Raw genomic sequence first — 20951 nt, forward strand, 5'->3', positions numbered from 1 at the left:
TTCACACAAAAAAACCAAAGTGATGATTTTGACAGGACACACACACACACACACACACACACATATATACACGCACACACACACACCTTAACAACAAGCTCGCACTTTATTGGCCGTGATGTAACCCTCATGACTCACACACACACACACACACACACACACACACACACACACACACACACACACACACACACACACACACACACACACACACACACACACACACACACACACACACACACACACACACACACACACACACACACACACACACACACTCAAAAACATTCAACTTGATGGAAATGCTCCTGAAAAATGTACGACAGTCATGACTCAGATTTCTCTTCATGTTCCAACAGAGCTGTGAGGTGTGTGTGTGTGTGTGTGTGTGTGTGTGTGTGTGTGTGTGTGTGTGTGTGTGTGTGTGTGTGTGTGTGTGTGTGTGTGTGTGTGTGTTTGAAGAAATTCACATGACACCTGCACAGCGGCTCTCAGAACCTAAACAGCTTCCGGTCACACGTCTATTATTATCTAACATTCATCCCACGTTGGCCTCGTTTATACAACAATGTCTGTACGTGAAAACCCAAAAACAGAAAGAAATGATTTAGGAGAATCGAAGTGAAACTCAAGTAAATGACAAAGCTGCTCGGAGAGTCAAAATGAACCTTTTTGAGAACAGCTCCCGAGGTGGAACTTTTCGAACGCGCTCGGACTCCGTCGTCATGCAGACGATTGAAAACGACTCAAAACACAACTTTTCTGAACGGCTGCTGCCGGTCATGCAACCGTAGTAACGAGTAGTTCTGCACATGCTCAGTAGAGACAATCAGAACCAAGTTTCCTCCGTGGTGTCATGACTCCATATTCTCCTGGGACTTGGTACTTTTATTTTGACAGTCACCGTAATAACAATTCAACTTGCTAGTTTTATTTTGACAGTCACTCTAACAACAATCCCACTCGGTGGTTTTATTTTGACAGTTTTATTTTGTTCTCTGCTGCATGTGTGTGTGTGTGTATGTGGTTTCATTACAGAAACAACCAACAACTCCAACTAGTGGCCGAACATGAAAACTACATCGTTGTCAGCATTGCTGTCGTTTCTGTGTCAAAACTTTTTTTTTTAAATACATAAAATTAACAAAAATAGTACAAAAGAGAATGACCTTTGACCTGACCATCTCTAACAGGGTGTTCAGATCAGCCATGATGGTGGGAAGTAGAGAGCTGGAGATTTTCTCAGGTGCTTTAATGTGAAAAGTTTGAGAACTTCTGTTTTAGATGATTTATACTTCTGCAGCGCAAATGACTTCACCAAGGCAAATTCCACAGGAAAAACACAACGTGACCCACTTTTTCCACGACTATCTTCTGAAAATCCACTTGTTTGGTATTTCCATTAGTAACTTTTACATGCGAGCATTAATTTGATGGTAATCGTGCTCGTGAGCTGATTCAAATCAAACCAAAGTGGTTCAAATTGATATTTTCAGAACCATAATTGAATCTGTGGCAACATCCAGCCCTGTAATTAACAAGAGTTTCACAAACCGTCATCCAGGGAGGAATAACAACATTATTTCACAAAGGAAAAAAAAAACGCCTGAGTCGCTGTAAACCCGCCTTGTAGATAACCTTCATACAAATACTCTGAAATAACTGCGTGCCAGTGACAGTAACAGGTCGTTTTTTTCCTCGACGTGCCCAAAATGACTTTTCTTCAACCCGAAAGGAAAGAAAAGAGTCAGTTCACTGAGTTTTCATGAACTTTGAATTGAAGTGTGGTTGCAAGAGAGAGAGAGAGAGTAAAAGAATGTTCTGCTAAAAATGAGTGTGGGTTGATGACGTTTGGCGCCGGGCAGGGAGACTTGTTGCTTGTATCGTTGCCACGGCAGCGACGGCGGCGAGAAGCAGCGGAGCTCCAGGGAAGACGGACTCCATCATCTCCTTCAACTGGAAACAATCTGTCCCCTCCCTCGTGAGGCGGCGCCAGCTCGGCACAAACCCTCTCCGTCCCCCGACGGCACCGCGAAAAAAACACCAAAACCAGTTTTTAAATGGGAATCGTTGTGCTTTTAAAGACCCTCCTTAGACCCTCGCTGACAAAAGAGTGGAGAGGCTGGACGTCCACGGAGGGAATCTGCTGAGTGTGCGTGTTTTAACACCAGTGTGGCCTTTCTGATGTGGAACTTGACCGGGCCGCGAGCCAAACCAAGACGCAGCGAGGCTCATCCATCTCACGCAGACACACAACTGCCCCGCGCTTTCCCAAACCTCCACCCAGTGTCCCACCTCCACCCAGATCCGGCCGGCGCACGAGGGCGCAGCGCCGTGAGAGAAACAAAAAACCAGAAATAAAGACATTAAGAAGCAGAATCCTGCTCGTTTCCAGCGACTCTGCCTTCACGTGAGCGCAAACTGCAGCGCTGAGAGACGACCTGGGCTCGATTCTGGAGTTCAGAGAGAAACAGACGGGCCATTGTCAGAGAGTCTCCACCCAAAAACAGCTGGGCGGTGGCCGCGAATCAAAAACTCACCCTGAGACGTTCAGTGTCCACGTGAGGAATATTTACAGCAGGAGGAAGAAGAAACACACAGGAGGACGGACACCCGCCCACTCACGTCCTTATAGGAGGGTGTGTGTGTGTGTGTGTGTGTGTGTGTGTGTGTGTGTGTGTGTGTGTGTGTGTGTGTGGGTGTGTGTGTGTGTGTGTGTGTGTGTGTGTGTGTACAGTAGTTATGTATGTGATTGCACAAAATGTTTGAAATTAATGAATAAAAAAATAAATAAAAAAAACTATCGGTCGTCTCCCATCAGGTTTTTAGTAACGATTCTGTATCTCACACGCACGCATGCACGCACGCACGCACGCACGCACGCACGCACGCACGCACGCACGCACAGGATGAAGGGTCAGACTCTGTGATACATCTAAAGTACTTTTCCAATCCTCTTAGTGCTGCAGCCTCTTTAGAGGGTCTCAAACCCGCTAATCCCAGAAATTGAGGTTATTCAAATATAGAAAATCTCATATTAGAGATTCGTTGAAATACCTGAGATACCTCGCAGGTCAAAACAGTAAAAAAAAAAAAAAAAATGTAAAATCGGTCTACTGTGTGTGTTTATGAGCTTCTTGTGATTAAACCCAATCAGGTGAGTGTGTGACGGAGCAGAGTGACGCAGACACACATCAAACACTCAGTGTGGAGGATGAAAGCTCCCACAATGCACCGGGCCCCCGATGTGAATCCGTCAGACACACTGCAGAGCCTTTTCTTTTTTCTTTTTTCCAACAATACTTCTCAGCTTTTTCCACACTGGGCCTCAGTTTCCTGCAGTTTAATAACAGCTTGTTTTACACTTCTGATTGCATTTCAAAGATGAAATCTGTCTCATCTTAAACGGCTCTTTGGAGAAAATAATAATTGCACGTCAACAGGAGTTCGAAGGTCTGCCAGATCAATAACAAGCACTTTACTGGATGTCTTCATGAGAATCCCGTGTTTCCTCTGAAGCCTCAGAGAGGTCTGCTCACAGAAACACCGACTGTTATTAACGGGGCTCATGTCAACAATTATTCCAACAACAAATGCAGCTTTGTGAGCTTCGCAATACGGAGTCGGATTTAAAGTGCTCAGAACAATGTTCTCGATCTGCAGAGCAGCTCCTCCCGATAATCAACTTTACAGCCCGAAAGGAAACCAGGCTGTCCAGTAAAGTCGGCAAAAGGATCCAGATGTGCTCGACACAATCAATCTGCAAATATACTGCTTTTATGGAGCGACGCCCCCACCTGGACGATTCCTGGACAACAGCGTCTAGAGAGAACATCTGCAGCAGGAACGGGGCGAGCTGCAGACGATTATCCCCGTTTGCACCGATACAGATACCGATACCGATACTAGTATCGGGTCGATACTTCACAGAGCACTCCTCGATACGGTTCAGTGATTGAAGTAGCATTAAATATATAACTGGAAAAAAATCTGCCAAAATCCACCTTATTCCTCAAAGTATCCAACGTCCTGTTGAGTTTTCAGTTTGTACGTAATAGAGTTTTTTGTGCGTCACGGGGTGTTACACATGTGTGCTAATTTTTGTAGCGCTCGGTGAAACGGGATCCTTTTTCTAATTTTGCCAGTCACATGTAAAATTGCCCCTAATTATCACATTTTTCACCGGGTCTGTCGTTTCAGCCCTCAAACACACATTTGTTAGGGCCGACTAATAATAATAATAATAATAATAATAATAATAATAATAATAATAATAATAATAATAACAATGACAATAACAACAATAATAATCATAATAATAATAACAATAATAATAACAATAACAATAACAATAATAATAATAATAATAATAATAATAATAATAATAATAATAATAATAATAATTGCAATCCTGATTGCCCCAAAAATATTTAGCCATTTTATCACATTAGTGGAAAGTTATTCCGTCATTGTTTGTTACACGTGAGGGTCTTTGTGTCTTTTGTTATTAACGTACTCAGATTTGGATTCTGAGCAAAATCCATTTGATTTACACGTATCGGCCATAACATTATGACCCCCCCCATGTCGCCACCTTCTGGACCAGAAATCTGGAAGTGGAAGAACAAGTCAACGCCTCTTTTCTGAACCATCTTTGTTGCGCGCCGCGCCGCGAGTTCTGATGATCTCTGTTGCTGCTGCTTGCAGCCGTGGTTTGGGATTAGCAAGGTGATAAACATGGATATGAAGCAATGCAGTGAAAACTTTGATATATTTGAGTCACTCGTTTGTCGGGCCGAAGCGCTTACGCCCCCACATGAACCCATCAATCGGGGGTTTCTCTCCCTCGGACCACGAAAAGCTGCAGTTTTGTAGATTTTCTGAGAAAATCGGCGCCTGTCAGAGGCCACGATGAGATGTCTGGGTAAAGGAGATGAACCTCCACGGAGGCTGAAAAACTATTTTTTTTTTCTTTGTGTGAACTCGTCCTCCCTCGACAATCTGCCCGTTTAACACGATCCTCCGCCACACAAAGCTCAGCCGCCTGGTCCGAGATTCCAGACTCTGCTTTTTTTTCCCAACCGTGCGAATGTCAACAGGACGCCCGCGAAACTCCGCGTGGTTTCCATGACAACGAGGCACTTGACAGCCACCGCGCACGGCGGGATGTTGTGGTGTGTATCGGTCAGCGGCGGCGGGGAGACGAGGGCGGGCGGCAACGTGCGGGCGAAGGAGACCAGGCGCGCTGTCGCTCTGTTCAGACTCTCCGGACAAACACATCAAACCACCCGCCTGCCAATGGAACTACAAAGTGGTATTCATCTTGTTTCAGTACTTTAGCCATTTAACACCAGCACATTTCTTTCAAATTAAGATTTTTTTGTTGAATTTACTGATGATTGTGATGGATTTTGTTTAATTTTTACCTTCGCCAATGAAAGTTAGGCGAACATCAATGTTGGCTTTAAAGGTTATGTTTTAGTCTGCGTGTATTTAATTATTTATTGGTTTGTATGTACGGATTTTTTCCAACTTTTCACAAAAACTGTTCACCCAAATTGCATGAAATCTTCAGGAATGATTTCTCATCATACAAGGACCAATCCATAAGATTTCGAGACGTTAGCAACTAACCATTTCAGAATAAATCCCAAAAAACGCAAAAACGTTTGTCGGATTTAGGAATCCGTTTACAAACGGTGGTCGGAGCCACTGAAAATAGAACTTTTACTTCTATTGCTATTATTTACAGCGTATATTTCTCTGCTGCATGGGTGTCTGGTTTCATTAAACAAAACAACAACGACGCCACCTCATGGCTCAGCATCCTAAGTACATGTTTTTCATTGTTGGGTAAATGCCAAACTTTTCCAAAACGATGCGTTTTCACTTGAAATGTCGCGCAAACGGACCTAAACTTTTTGCGTTTGAGGCAGTAGAATGGTAGAATTTGGCCTTTCAGACAGTATTTTAGTGATTAATATATATCAGAGGTCTGCACGCGGCTCCCTAAACCTTTTCCAAAATTTTTTACCTAAACTAAACATTTGATTTTGTTTTTGTTTTATTTACACACATAAAGTCATTTTTAGAATTATTTTTAACTTTTGGGTTAAAATGGCTTAAAAAAAAGGACAAATAAAATTAGGGTATTTAGCTTAAAGTTGTTAAAACAGCTTTAAAAAAAAAACTAAAACGACGAGGATTAAAACAGAAAAAAAAATTCAAAAAGGGGAAAAACACAGAATTACTTAAAAAAAGAGTCAACATTATTAAAATAGCTCAAATGTCAAAATCGTTTTGAAAAAAAAAAGCTCTAAAATCAGGTCCAAAAACTGCTGAAAATGTAATTAAATGTTTGCCTTGAATTGTAATTAAAACCTCCTAAAAGTAACGTGAGACACAGTTTATGTTCACTGATCAAAACGTTAGAAGCTCCGTCTGCCTCATTTTAAAGGTTAAATGTGCTTTGCGGCTCCAGTTAAATTAGATTTTTGTAGAAAGCCACACAAATGTCTCTTTTGGCCATAAAGGTTGCAGACCCCTGCTCTATATTAACATTTATTCTGTCGTCATTCAAACCGAACTGAGTTCACTGAATTAAAGTTTGACGTCGAGGTAGAAAACCAGACTCCTTCTCTTCAGGGTGAGATCTCTGTTAACATCACTCACTCACAACATTAAGCGCCAGTCTCTCCCCAAAAGCAGCGAAAGAGAAAATATTTCATGAAAAGAAGATTAAATAAGAGAATTTGTTCAAAATGTGTCGAGATGTGAACATGATGCCAAATAGAAGCAACGGAGGAAAACATCAGCCAAGAGTAAAAGTCAAATAAGAAAGAGTTTGTGTGATATATTAGATAGAAACAGAAGCAATCGAATTGTTTCAGAAAGAGGAGGAAGAGAGAGAGAGAGAGATAGAAATTGAGATTTGGCTGCATAATTTTCAGGGTAACAAAAGGGCAGGCAGGCGGAGGGGAACCAGATCTGCTCCGTTTGTCTCCTCAAATGGCCTCTAGGGACCGTCTGAAATAGGCCTTTTCTTCTTGGTCCTTTTCAGCCCTAAAGCCCATCTACATGACAAACAGTGTCACTTTGAAGCTGCTTGTGTCGTCCGTCACTCATTCCTGACCTTTTGCTCTCGCCTCTCATCTTTCTTTTTTCTCTCGCTTTTTTTTTTTCCCTCTTTGCACAGTAAGTCACTTTTTTTTTTTTTTTTTTTCCTGTCACTGTCTCCCTTTCGGCAGGCCTTTTCATGTATCTTTGATATCTGCCTCTTTGCTCCAAACAAGCCCCTAGATCAGAGGAGGGAGTCGAGGACGTTTCAGTCGATCTTTTGACTTTTGAGTTTTATTGTTTGATGGATCTTAATAAGGAGGAAAAAAACAAGAATTCTGATCAATGAAGACTTTGTTACAAGCATCCACAGTCAACAATAATTCACAATGTAATATGGAACAAATATGAAGCTAAAATACTTTAATTTAAGGTTTAACGATTTAAAAAACTAGAGCTACACTCGGTAGACCGCAGACCCCCGCCAACGCCACATTTGTTTGCGTAACCAAGTTAGCATCCTAGCATGTTAGCTCAAGTCAATTCGAACTAGCCTGTCACGTAGTTACATCACTGTGTGAGCAGGGAGCGTCTCCATGGCAACAGACGCCGATCTCCTTTGATCTCTATGAGAAGCCTCTCTCATCCGCTTTGTATGGGAGTTTTTTTGCCACACTTTTTTTTAAATCATCTATTTGGAAACGTTTAGCCGTTAACGTCCAAAAATCTAACGGACTGGTCCTTGAATGATGACAAATCATCTCTGAAGATTTCATGCAATCCGGGTGTGTAGTTTTTTGGGAAAAATTTAAAAAATATCATACATATTAACCAATAAATAAATAAATACACGCTGATAAAAAAACAAAACAAAAAACATTCTCAGCCACATCCTATGTTGGTCGCCCAACATTCATTGGCGAAGGTAAAAAGAAAACTGTATTAATAGAGATTAATGCTTTATTGGCACTGTTATCAATATTCTTATTTTCTTAAATATTTGCTATCGGATAATGAGTGATATATGTTCTGGTCGTCCTACCTGGTTGAAGCGCTCCAACCTCTCCTTGACCTCGGCCATAGCGGGGTCCATGCTGCGAACTTTGACCTCTGGATTCTGCCTCTGGGCGTGCACGCCGTTCCCCATCACTCTGCCCGTGTAGCTGTGAAGACGAGAGAGAGGGGAAGTCAGGCGCTCGGCTTTTAACGACATCCACACCGATATTCACTAAACTGCAGCAAATCATGTCGCCACGCAATCGAAATATGAAAGAAAAGTGTGTTTAATTGCATTTAGGTCACAGATTTGCTGAAAACGGTCTGAATCATTTCATAACTGATCAAGTCAAGAGAACAACAACGAAGGAAGAAATTTACGAAAAACAACAAATTGCTGTTTCTGAAATGCTGATGGTGGGAACGGCGGATGAACATGAACTTAAAAACCCCCAACACAAATCACAACTAACAAACACAAATTTCATTAACATTTCATGTATTTTGCAGCACAAGGTTTCATCAAAATGGACTTTATGTTGATATTGAAGTCATTTTCAGTAATAAATGTTTGGGTTTTGTGGAAATATAGACATTTTCATTACGAATACTCTGGAAGAAAGTTTAAATTTAAAGGTTCGATATGGCTCTATTTTACCAATCTGGCCTACTTGAGCTGAAATCGGCTGCTCTCTGAACTAAAATGTATTTGACACCAAATCACAGATTGTATCGTCGTCCTATACGTTGAAGAGATGTGTTTTCTACACGGTTTGATCAAACTCAGGTCGTGGATGTTTAGATTCGATCAGGCTGAGGTGGAGGCAGGGTACGCTATGTACAGGGCGACACTCCATCACAAAGCAAACTAGAACTACACTCGGTAGAGCGCACCTTCACCAACGCCACATTTGTCACCATGGAAACCAGTGGATTACAAGGTTATTTGATCCACCACTCCTTCCATCATCTGTCATGATCATTTGAATCGCGTCATGTTTTCACTCTTCGACACTGTTTGTACACACATTTTATTTTTTTCCGTGTGACCCCGCCTGACCTTTGACCCCCCAACCGCTAACCAGGGTGATGACCTCACTGCTTCATGTGGCATATCCGAGGATAGGGAGACTGAACATTTTGGCCTTGGTTTGACATCAATTGGATTAAAACTGACTATGTTATGTTATGACGAAAATGTGTTTTGGCAACGTCTCCATGGCAACAGACGCTGATCTCCTTTGATCTCCTCCATGAGGCGCCTCTGTCATCCGCTTTGTATGGGAACATTTTTCGCGGTTTTTGAGGGATTTATTTGGAGATGCGAAGCCGTTAACGCCCCCAAAATCTAATGGAGTGATTCTTGGACGGTGACAAAACATCCCTGAAGATTTCATGCCATTCGGGTGAATAGTTCTTTTGCGAAAAGTTGGTAAAATATACACATACAAACCACAAAATAAATAAATAAATACAGTCAGTCAAAAGCATAACCTTTGCCCCAATATTCACTGGTGTAGGTAATAAACACACACACCCTCACACATAGCTCAAAGCTTTACACAGAGAAACCCCCAAAACCAAACTTAAAGTCTGGATACCTCAACTGTGACAAAGGACAACCTGTCCAACTAATACATCCCATTATATATATCGATATAGGTGAATTGTTTTTTTTCCATCAAACTACACAAAAACCAAACGGAAACACCAGTGACTGTATTCCAAAGTCTGCCCACTGGGCCTCCTCAACACAAACTAAAAGCCATTAGGCTCTCGTTTGTCAGGCAGAATCATTAAAAAGCTCCATTAAGCAATATCTCCTGCATCAGCCTCCACTCAAGCGTGGCGGGAATCACTTAATGCAGCTTTTCGTCCTCTTCTGAAAATATTTTCTCTCAAAATACGGCGGAGTGAAAGGGAGAGGGAGTGAGATGGCGAGCCGACTCTACGCGGGGAAGAGGTTTGTGGAGGATTGGAGCTGTTTAGTCTGAGGCGACGTCAGCGAGGCGAACGGGACCGAATCAGAAGGAAGGAAGTTCGGTGGGAAAAAGTTGAAAGAAACGTTGTGTTCGCTGAACTAAGTAAGGAAACTGCTGGTAAAGGTCAGGAACTCAGTGGTGGAGTTTGTGGTTTTACTGAATCTGGTTCTGTGGATTTCTTCCTACTTGAATGTCGAATTGTTTTTCTCTGAGAAAGTGCCTTGAAATGACTGCGTTGTATTTGTCGCTATACAAATAAAATGTAAATAAATCGAACTGGGATTGAAGTGGTAATGCATTAACATGTATTGTATTTAGTTTTTTTTTTATATTATAATAAATAAATAGATAAATAAATAAATGAATAAACAAATGTGATTTTCTATATACTATAGGTAGACTCTACCAGGTAATAAGTCATATAGCTTTATATTATGAACTAAAAGTGCCCCCAAAAATATCTATACCATTTAATAATTCATATAATGTGTAATTCATTAATTAAAATTAGAATTCAAAATATAAATGTGTCATTCATTAATTAAAATAGCAATTCATTTGATGTAAAATATATTAAAATCATTTCGCTATTCAATTATTTCATGGTTTGGTGTTGCACTGGTTCATGAATTTATCACTTAATCTTAATTTCAATTAATTGAGAACACATTTCATTGTTTAATGGTGTTTATATTTATTTAATTAATTTTGGCACATTTACTCCTCCATATTGTATGAGCTCATATATAATTCAGTTCTTTCGATCAGTTTTGAAATAATGCAAAATATTGATGGTCGTTAAATGTTCTTTATTAATGTAACCAGCTTTTTCTTCACACAACTACCACCTACCTGTCTCGAACCAAACGGGGTTTCATTTCGCTCCAACATATTCCAGAGAATCTAAATTAAAGTAAGAGTTCCACACTGATGCTAATCTCCCATATGTTGTGGATTTAACGACACTGCAGAGGAATGACATGTACTGGCATCAAATCAATGGATCCTCCCACCGGCAGTGCGCGGCTGATAAAGTGATTATGGGCCGCTTAAGTGTGTGTGTGTGTGTGTGTGTGTGTGTGTGTGTGTGTGTGTGTGTGTGTGTGTGTGCGTGCATTTGTATGTCTTGGTGTGATTGTGAGTGCAGGCAATCATAAAAGTGCTGAACCTGAGAATCTGTGGCCTGTGATCTAAGCGGCGTCTCGATAAGGCCGCCGCTGCTTCCACCCGCTGAGGCGGCACTTTACACATCGGACCTATAAAAATGCAAAAAAAATAAATAACCGTCTGACGCCGCACATTAACTCCACATCCAGATGATTTTTTTTTCTTTATTTCCTTAAACTTATTGAGCTTCTTGTTTCACTTTAAGTAAATTCCTGGACTCGCAGGAGGTCAGTTGATTGAGGATAATAACGATTATGGAAGCAGAGAATGAGAAGGAATTAATTCAAATTGTAGTTTTTCAGTTTGCATGTTCCCCCCCTGCTGGAGTGGATTTTTCTAGCTTCACCCCTTCGGGCTCGTTCGGTCAATTAGTAACCTAGTAAATCTATGTGATTTTCTGTATCTCCATCCCTAACATGAGTGTGTAGGAGACAACTCTCAAAGTCCTCAGTGACAATGAGGTCAATGTTTTTGCTGTGACCAGACGAGAGGCTGTGGTCCGCTTGTAGTGAGCTTTAAGGATAAATCACCTGCCCTTATTTCCAACACTATCGAGCGCACAGGACTATAAGCCACACCCACCAAATTTAAAAATATAACAAAACCAAACCAAAAAAGGGCAAAGTTACGTGAGGCACCTGAACGCATCACCCGGGTATTTGCCACATGAAGCTCCTTAACCAGTAAAGTTGGTAAATCATCTGTCTCACGTCGGCCCGTTTGGACATGCGATGCAAGTTTGCACCACAAGATGGTGTGTTGAGTCACTTCAGGTAAAGAAGGACAGGCGACAAGAAGGTACATGCAGTTGACAAATGACAGAGTTCTCAAGTGATGGTGGTAAACTTTCATTGTGTTTTGGGTGTTCGGTTACAACGGTGCTCTGAGTCACTGAAAACACAACCTTTTGAGAACGGCGCCCAAGGTGGAACTTTTTGAAAATGCTCATATTCAGTCTCTGTGGAAAGTGGGAAAACACAACTTTATGAAAATGCTGCTGCTGCGCATTCAGAGCGTGACTGTAGAGAATAAATCTTCTGCACATGCTCAGCAGAGCCAATCGGAACAAAGTTTCCTCCGTTGGCGTTGTGACTCCCAGTCCATATTCTCCCGGGACTTGGTGCTTTTATTTTGACAGTGATCGTAATAACAATCCAACTTGGTCGTCTGTCCACTACAATGTCCGTGTTCTTCTATTGTTAATGTTTATACTGCATTGTTCTCTGCTGCGTGTGTGTGTGGTTTCATTACAAAATCAAACAACTGCACCCCCTAGTGGCCCGACAGGAAACTTTCTACCAACTCTGTGTAAACAGACATCGTTTTCAAAATGTTTCCTTGTAAAATGTGAAACTTTTCTAAAACAGAAATGCAAAAACTTTGCGTTTTCACTTGAAACGTGTAAACGTGGACTAAATGAGACGACATCAAGTCGCCAAAAAAAGAAAAACCACATGGATAACATGCAAAATCAACATATGAAGATCCCTTTGGCCAGAAAGGTAGATCTTGGTGCACAAACAGCACTCATTGCTACTGCCCCCCCCCCCCCCCCCCCCCCCCCCCCCGCCGCCCACCCCAAAGCCATTCAGACTGAAGAGATATTTCAAGTGAGGCTTATTCGTATTTATAGCTCAGGCCTCTGTGACGGTTTTCTAAGGAACTGACTCATTCCCCGATGAATGCACGACTGATGAAGGCGGCATCTATCCTGTATGCCTGGAGCACAGTCAAGCCGTGACCTCTGCCCCCTTTCCCCCCCCCTCCCAAGGGACGATCTCACAGCTGACCCGTGTTGATCTCCGGAGAGCCGGCAGGAACACTGACGGCGTTTGGGCCAGAAAAACAAAAACAAACTATTCATTTTAATGGAATTGAGCGAAACAGGCTGTTTACATCCCGACTGTACTCACGCTCACATACATGCCTGTGTGAGTGGCTATAGGACGAACTGCATCACAGTAATGAGTATTTGATGAGAGGCTGCAGTATTTTTTTTTGGGGGGGGGGGGGGGGGGGGGGGGGGGCGGGGGGTGAACCAACAGACTGGCCTCAGGTAAAACTGATACTTCATTATATTTCCTGTGTGTGCAGTTTTTGAATAATCAGTGCTGCCTAGCTGGACGCTTTAACAAGCAAACAACACTCACTTGGGATTCAATTATTTCCATAAATGTGTGTTTTAAAAAAAAAACTGCAGCCAAGGGTCATCGTTCGATCTCACACACATTTTTTAGAGAAACATGGAGCTTCTTTTTCTTTGGATTGTGTTTTTTATTTATTTTTTAACGTCCACCTTCCGGTTAATTCAAGTTGTGGTTACATGGATCTGGAGCAAAGACATTCATGCGTACTACATGTAGTACATGTGTCCATGTACTCCCATTGTTAATGTTTTAGAGCATGCATGTGTGTGTAGTTTAAGTCCCAAAACAAAGAACAGCACCTACTAGTGGCCCGACATGAAAACTACATCATTTATCGCACGTGGTTTTGAAAACATTGCTGCGTAAAAGCAGAAACGTGTAAACGGGGCCTGAGGCTGCAAGTCATGATGCTCACTTCAGATTTTTTGCTGAGATCCGAATTTTCTTGCCTGATCGTTTACGTTGAATTTTAAACGCGAGCTCTATCAGACTGCCGCGTGAACGTGAGCCAGACCCCACGGTTTCGCACCTCAGAGCGCAGAAGACGCTGCTGATGCACATAAATATGGACGCCGAGCCGGTCAGCACCAGGGTTGCCAGATCTGACCACAAACCTGAATGAAAACCAGCCCAAACCTCAGCCTGTGTAGAAATCATGTTAAAACCATAAAAATATAATGTGTAGTAAAAAATCCCACCGTAAACACACAAATGCACAAAATAAATAAAGTTAAAAGGTAAGAGAGTTTTGCTCCACAAATGGGGGCTACCCGCCAAATCTGGCAACGCAGGTCAGCTTGTAGATCTACTTTCAACTGGTTGTTAATACGAGTCGACAGAATCGAGACAACAAGAGGAGGGAAAGAAGGAGAATGAGGAAAAAAACGAGAGCAGGGGCTTTTATTCTGGCGGAGCCGCTTCCTCCGGCGCTTCTCCGTGACGTGGGTCACACGTCAAGGACTAAGCAGTCGCATTTAGAAACATATTGAGCTGGTTCCACATATGATGGAGGCCTGGGTCTGGTGGGGAAACGTCGCAATCGGAGCTTTGACATGGAAACAAAAGAGGTTGGATGTGAGTCACTGTGAGCAGGAAATCCCAACTGTGTCATTTCTCTGCACGGTTAACAAGCCTTTAGAGTCACTAGTTAACTTAACTTACAGCCACAGCAAAGACCGACTGATGCACAAGGACAACATGCAAACTCTCCACACAAAAACAAAACCTGGATTCAAACAAGGTCACCGACACACCGTGAATGATTCCCAACGTCAAGCCGGAGGCCGCTTTCATTACATTTGTTTAATCTGGATGATTAATAACATTTGTACAGCTTACAGAGATCCTTGTCAGGGATCCCAGTGGTTAAAGAGATTATTCACACGATCTGCCAAAGAGAGAAATTCTTATACGTCACATCTAGAGATGATTAAATGCAGTTTTGTTGATATTTTAAGAAAATTCACTGAAGATTTAATGAGCCCGGACGGTGCTGCACGGCGCGCTGAGAGCCTGACATTTTGTTCAGGGAATTTAAAGCAGTAGTAAACAGTCACTTCAAACAGAATCAATTAGACTCTAATATGAGTGCAAGAGGACTCTTTGTGATATCTTCCTCCAGTTTTTTTTCAATCGATCACTGAAAAGGTAATTTAACTGAGAGCATCATCTTCTGGGTTGAAATGAATCATGTGAGTCAGAATATTATGAGGTATTGTGAAAGGCTGAACTTATAGGGCAGGAGTGTCAAACACATTTTAGTTTGAGCAGAATTTCATCTGGAGTGGACCGGACCGGTAAACTACAGCCATTATAACCTTTGAATTAAAACTTTAAAGATCTGTCGCGCAGATAATGACTGCAATCTCAACATAAAGCCAATTTTAAAGGTGATTTCTGGTGCAAAATACAGTGAAATGTAGAAAAACAAGCTGTTACAGTATTGGTGTTTTTACAAACTGCATGGCTTTGAGGTTAGTTTGCTCAGCTCGGGTCTCAGTGTCGTGTCTGCTACTCTTAAACGGGCCATATTACACTAAATCCACTTCCTGAAGGTTTTCCAGCAGTACTCATCATCCCCATACCTGGACTGACGTCCCAGAAGTGAAGACAGTCTGTCCTCTCTCTCCCTGGCTTGTTTCAGCCTTTAAAAAGTGTGTTGCTCCAACCAGCCAATCAGAAATCAAACCCTATATAGTGTCATCGGGGGTTTAGCCAATCACAATCAAGATAGGCTCCTCTCTTTGACTCCTCCCACAATTAGGCAGCTCTGCTCTGGCACATGGCACCACAGGAGGAAGTACTTCCTCCTCTTCCCAAGATGGGCATGTGTGGGCGGAGCCAGTCCAGCTCACACAGACACAGCAGATTCTGAATGCAGCTCCTATGATCCAATATTCAAATGGAGGAAAATCAAGGAGGAGCTAGAAACTTAGAATACTGAAGGTTTCTGGACCGACCGGCCCAGGAGGAGGAGATGAAACGCTGGAGGACAGGACGACTTTAAGGAAATGTGTCAAAAAAAACAACAATATTTTCTTTGAAATTTTAACAGTTTTCTTGTTGTTTGGCCGGTTTTGGCTTCATGTTTCACACCCCTGTTATTGAGCTTTATCGATCATACCGGTAACGTTAAGCACATTTAATATCTAGAGTGAATAACAGAGACCAAAGATACACTCTCACGTCTTCTCTCCAAAGTGGAGACGGGCCTCCAGGCGGTCTGCGACGACACGGAAGGTTCAGGAATACCTGAGCATTGTCTCTGCATGCTTGTGTCTGTCAGCGGCGGGTGATTAAAATCAAAACGGCGTTCAGACGCGAGAGGAGCCACTGACTTCAACTACTGGCTGCTGATGAAACACACCGGCTTCTGCAATACTTCACACCTCCATCAGGTCTCGCCCAGTCCTGCTAGTCCTTTCTATCCATCTGATTAAAAAAACCGACCCTTAAATAGACTCTAGACACATTTCGGTCTCCGGCGCTCGGCCTCCCCTGCCTATTATGGTTATTCGATGTGGATGAATGATTCCTCTGAAACAAACATCAGGCTGAATCACTGTAAACTGAGGAGGAGGAAAGTGTCAGTGATTAATAACCGAGAGGAGACGAGGCACTTTCAGCGTTTATTCCTGTGGCTGTGGGTGGCGCCGCTGGATCAGAGCGGCAAACTGGAGGTTCCTCATGATTAATAAAGCTTCAAAAAAGTTCCACGTTGACACGAAAACATGGAACTTAAAATGAACAGAAATCCCCCCCCCCGACAAACAAATGATCAAAATGTAGGAGAAACATATGGGAACGCTGCATAGCGATAAAACGGGTAGACGATTAGGTAACATATAAAAAAAACATCAGGTAACTATTAAATAAAATACAAAGAAATGACATAAGAGAATCTTTTATTTGAGAAATAAAACTGATATAAATGAGAGTTGCTTTGTAGGCCGCCGGACTTTATTATCATTTTGTTTGATATTTGCTTAGAATTTTCAATGGAAAGTATTATTGAGATAAAAGGGGCAGAAGATAGAAGCCAATCTTCTTTCTGCTCCTTTATATTCATTATTTATTTTGAAAACTTTTCTTCTGTATTGAATTGAGTTTTTTTTTTTTTTTTTTTTTATAATGAACGAAATAAATAAACTAACTTTTCAAGTGAAAACAAAAAAGTTTGAACGGATATAAAAATCCAGTAAAAGTGGCCGGAATTAGTAAAATAGATAGTTATAACACTAAATTCTGTACTTTAACACATTTACAGACAAACAGTCCGATGGCTTGGTATTTGACAGTTCTATGAAATGAGATAAATCTGCTTAAAGTACCATAAATACTGCGAACCTGAAGTTCATGTAACGGTGGCAAAGGAAGGAAGACGACATTTGCTTGCATGAAACGGGCAGTGAGGTGACTGGGGGGAGTCATGGCGGGTGTGAGGGGGTGTTTGTCGACGGCGAGCTTTACGAGCATGTTGAAATACTCCGAACGGGCGGGTTGTTTTGTTCTGAAAGGCCAGACTGTTCTCACACGCTGTGAGCTCGGCAGCCATTCACTGTACGACAAACACCGAAGAGACACCAACAGGCAACCGGTCAAAAGCCACTTTTCCAACATTTAATCACCGTGACACGAGCACATGCTCGCCCATCGGACGGTAAACATGAGGCGGGGGATTGCACAATGTGAGCGCGCGCACGCGCACGCACACGCACACGCACACGCACGCACGCACACACACACACACACACACACACACACACACACACACACACACACACACACACACACACACACACACACACACACACACACACACACACACACACACACACACACACACACACACACACACACACAATCATAAACACTGGGAACAAATATGTCAAACATTAAGAAATGTGCTTGTTTAGTTTTGAAATGAAGCTTTATGAGCAGAGGAATCATGAGATCACTGAGACATCATCAGAGGTCGTCTGTCGGCCAGGCCGGCTTAAACACTGAGCTTCTTATTCTCTAACCACACACACACACCCACACACGCACACACGCACGCACGCACGCACGCACGCACGCACGCACGCACGCACGCACGCACGCACGCACGCACGCACGCACGCACGCACGCACGCACGCACGCACGCACGCACGCACGCACGCACGCACGCACGCACACACCTGAAATAGGTTAGGAAGAAGTAAACAAATCCTAACCCTTCTCCACTATTCAATAGTTATATTTTGTATACATATATATACGTATGTTGTACACACAACCATATATAAAGACTACATTTCAAGTTTTACGTGGTGCAGAACACTAAATTGTTGAAGAAAATTACTTAAGACATATTTCAATCTTCTGTCCATGCACAAAGAAAACTTTACTGGATTTTACTGTGAACTCAAGGTCTAAAAATGAGTAAACTGTTAAAACAAGCCAAATTATCGATCAGGTCTAAAAAATAAGATTTTAAATCTTGGTGCATGTCAAATGGTTTGGTTTCTTTACTTTAGGATTATAATCCTCAAAATGAGTGGTTTGTTGACATGGATCTGCTGAAAGCAAACCGAGTATTGAACAACAAATTTAATCCCAGCAGCTCTATTTCCTCCTCCTCCTCCTCCTCCTCCTCCTCCTCCTCCTCCTCCTCCTCCTCCCAGGATTTGAAATGAAGCAGTTTCACGGTGAGTCTCGTCCCGGTGAGGCACAGACCCAATCGATGTTCAGACGCTCTGACTTTGAGAAAACTTACCCCGATTTCCACTCCTTGAAAAAAAAAAAAAAAAAAAAAAAAAAAAAACTCAAATTTTTAACTGGAACTGTTCAGTTTCATTCCAGATTTGATTTAATGGTTTCCACTGCGGGAAGTGGAACATTTCTCAACTGTGGTTCCAGCAACAAGACTTCGAATTATGTCTCCAAAGCGCTCAGTTAATCTTTTCAAGAGTTAAGAGTGCAGTGTGATTTCCTGGAAGTGGCTTAGAGCCCACAGAGGAATTCCGTCATGCTTTTCATTTTTCCCCCTGCAGCCTGGAAAACCTCTGGGACCGATGATGACTCAGGCCTCGTTCACACGGCAAAGCGAAAACGCCAAACCTCTGTAGCTTTTAGGGGAAACAGTCACGTAAACACTGAAAACTTGATGTTAGGACTGGTCGGGGTGAAGGACAACAAATATATAGATACTGGTTACGGTTACCACACCGGTCCAAACACTTCCCAACCATTGTGAGACTAAACAAGCCTTACTACCACTTTCTGTGTGTGTGTGTGTGTGTGTGTGCGTGCGTGCGCGTGTGCGCGTGTTTTCATTACAAAAACTAACAACAGCACCCACTAGTGGCCGTACAGGAAAACTCCATTGTTTTCAGCCTTTGTGCTGTTGCCGTGGAAACACAAAACTTTTCTGAAACGAAAACGCAAAAACGTTTTCATTTGAAATGTTGTCGAGTAAAAGCAACTTCAATGTCACGCAGGATCAGAAATAAACACGTACCAACCCGAACTGCACAAGCACAGCCACCAAGACGGTAACCACCAAGTTGAGAGTATTTAAGAGGGAAGTAGACGTTATAGACGGACTAAAGATACTTCAAATCTATCCTATTGATAGAAACGTGTGGCAGAGGAATGTTGATTTTCTTTAACTGGTTTAATTAAAAAGGGGACGAAGTGAGACGCGCCTCGTCTTATTGTGTTAAAGCTGCTTGGAATTCGTTCAGATCATTTCACACATACGTGCCGTTACTTGTGTCTGTGTGACTAATCCGCTGAGAAACTCTCTAAACTTGTTTTCTCTACATAATACATCCAAACTTTGTTTGTTATTTTCCCACAGTCCTTTCACATCTGACTGAAACCAGTCCAAACGCAAAATCATCAGGTTTTTTTTTTTTTTTTTTATATATCGACGTTTCTCATGCAAGCCTGAGCAGAAGCTCAAGTATATTTCAGATAAATGTACCATAAAAGCAAATATTACAACACATACCAGTATATGCCAGATTTAGTGTAGGAGTTGTTTTTATACTTTTTTTCCCCCAAAGCAACAACTTTTTCAAGGAGTCTGAGTCACTTGGTATGAGAAAGGCTGAAGAGACTTTCCATGAATAAAGCGACAAGCAGCTTTTTAAAAGATCGAAGCCTCGTTTACACAAACATGTTTCAGGGAAACGTTTCCCTTTATGACAACGATGCTCAAAACCTGTGAAAACACAACTTTCTGAAAACTATCCCTCTCCGTGGATATGTGAAATGTGTCTTGAAAGTATTGTTTACATTATTTTTTAATCTTAAACCATCAGTCTTTTTCCACTTTCGTTAGGCTCCATTTACAGTCTAAAGTGAAAACGCATCATTTTTGTGTTTTCGTTTCGGAAAAGTTTGGTGTTTACAAGTTGGATTGTTATTACGGTGACTGTCAAAATAAAACAACAAAGTTGGATTGTTATTACGGTGACTGTCAAAATAAAACCCCCAAGTTGGATTGTTATTACGTTGACTGTCAAAATAAAACCCCCAAGTTGGATTGTTATTACGTTGACTGTCAAAATAAAACGACAAAGTTGGATTGTCATTACGGTGACTGTCAAAATAAAACCACCAAGTTGGATTGTTATTACGGTGACTGTCAAAATGAAACGACAAAGTTGGATTGTCATTACGGTGACTGTCAAAATAAAACCACCAAGTTGGATTGTTATTACGGTGACTGTCAAAATAAAACCACCAAGTTGGATTGTTATTACGGTGACTGTCAAAATAAAACGACAAAGTTGGATTGTCATTACGGTGACTGTCAAAATAAAACCACCAAGTTGGATTGTTATTACGGTGACTGTCAAAATAAAACCACCAAGTTGGATTGTTATTACGGTGACTGTCAAAATAAAACGACAGTTGGATTGTTATTACGGTGACTGTCAAAATAAAACGACAAAGTTGGATTGTTATTACGGTGACTGTCAAAATAAAAGTACCAAGTCCAGGAGAATATGGACTGGGAGTCATGACACCACTGAGGAAACTTTATCCTGTTTGTCTCTACTGAGCATGTGCAGAACTACTAGTTACTACGGCGATGCACCTCTGCAGTAG

The 20951-nt window shown here is 41.9% G+C and overlaps 1 protein-coding gene across 2 annotated transcripts in view; it reads right to left on the reverse strand.

Annotated features, from left to right (window-relative positions):
• The window catches only part of LOC308114414 (glypican-5-like), a 130616-nt gene that overhangs the window by 34391 nt on the left and 75274 nt on the right, over nt 1-20951 (reverse strand). For both annotated transcript variants that reach the window (XM_080471283.1, XM_080471282.1), the window contains one exon: nt 8099-8219. In XM_080471283.1, coding sequence (XP_080327409.1) covers nt 8099-8219 — 121 coding nt within the window. The remainder of the gene's footprint in view (nt 1-8098; nt 8220-20951) is intronic.

The sequence above is a fragment of the Lipophrys pholis genome, assembly GCF_963383615.2.
Source record: "Lipophrys pholis genome assembly, chromosome: 1".
NCBI classification, from domain to species: domain Eukaryota; kingdom Metazoa; phylum Chordata; class Actinopteri; order Blenniiformes; family Blenniidae; genus Lipophrys; species Lipophrys pholis.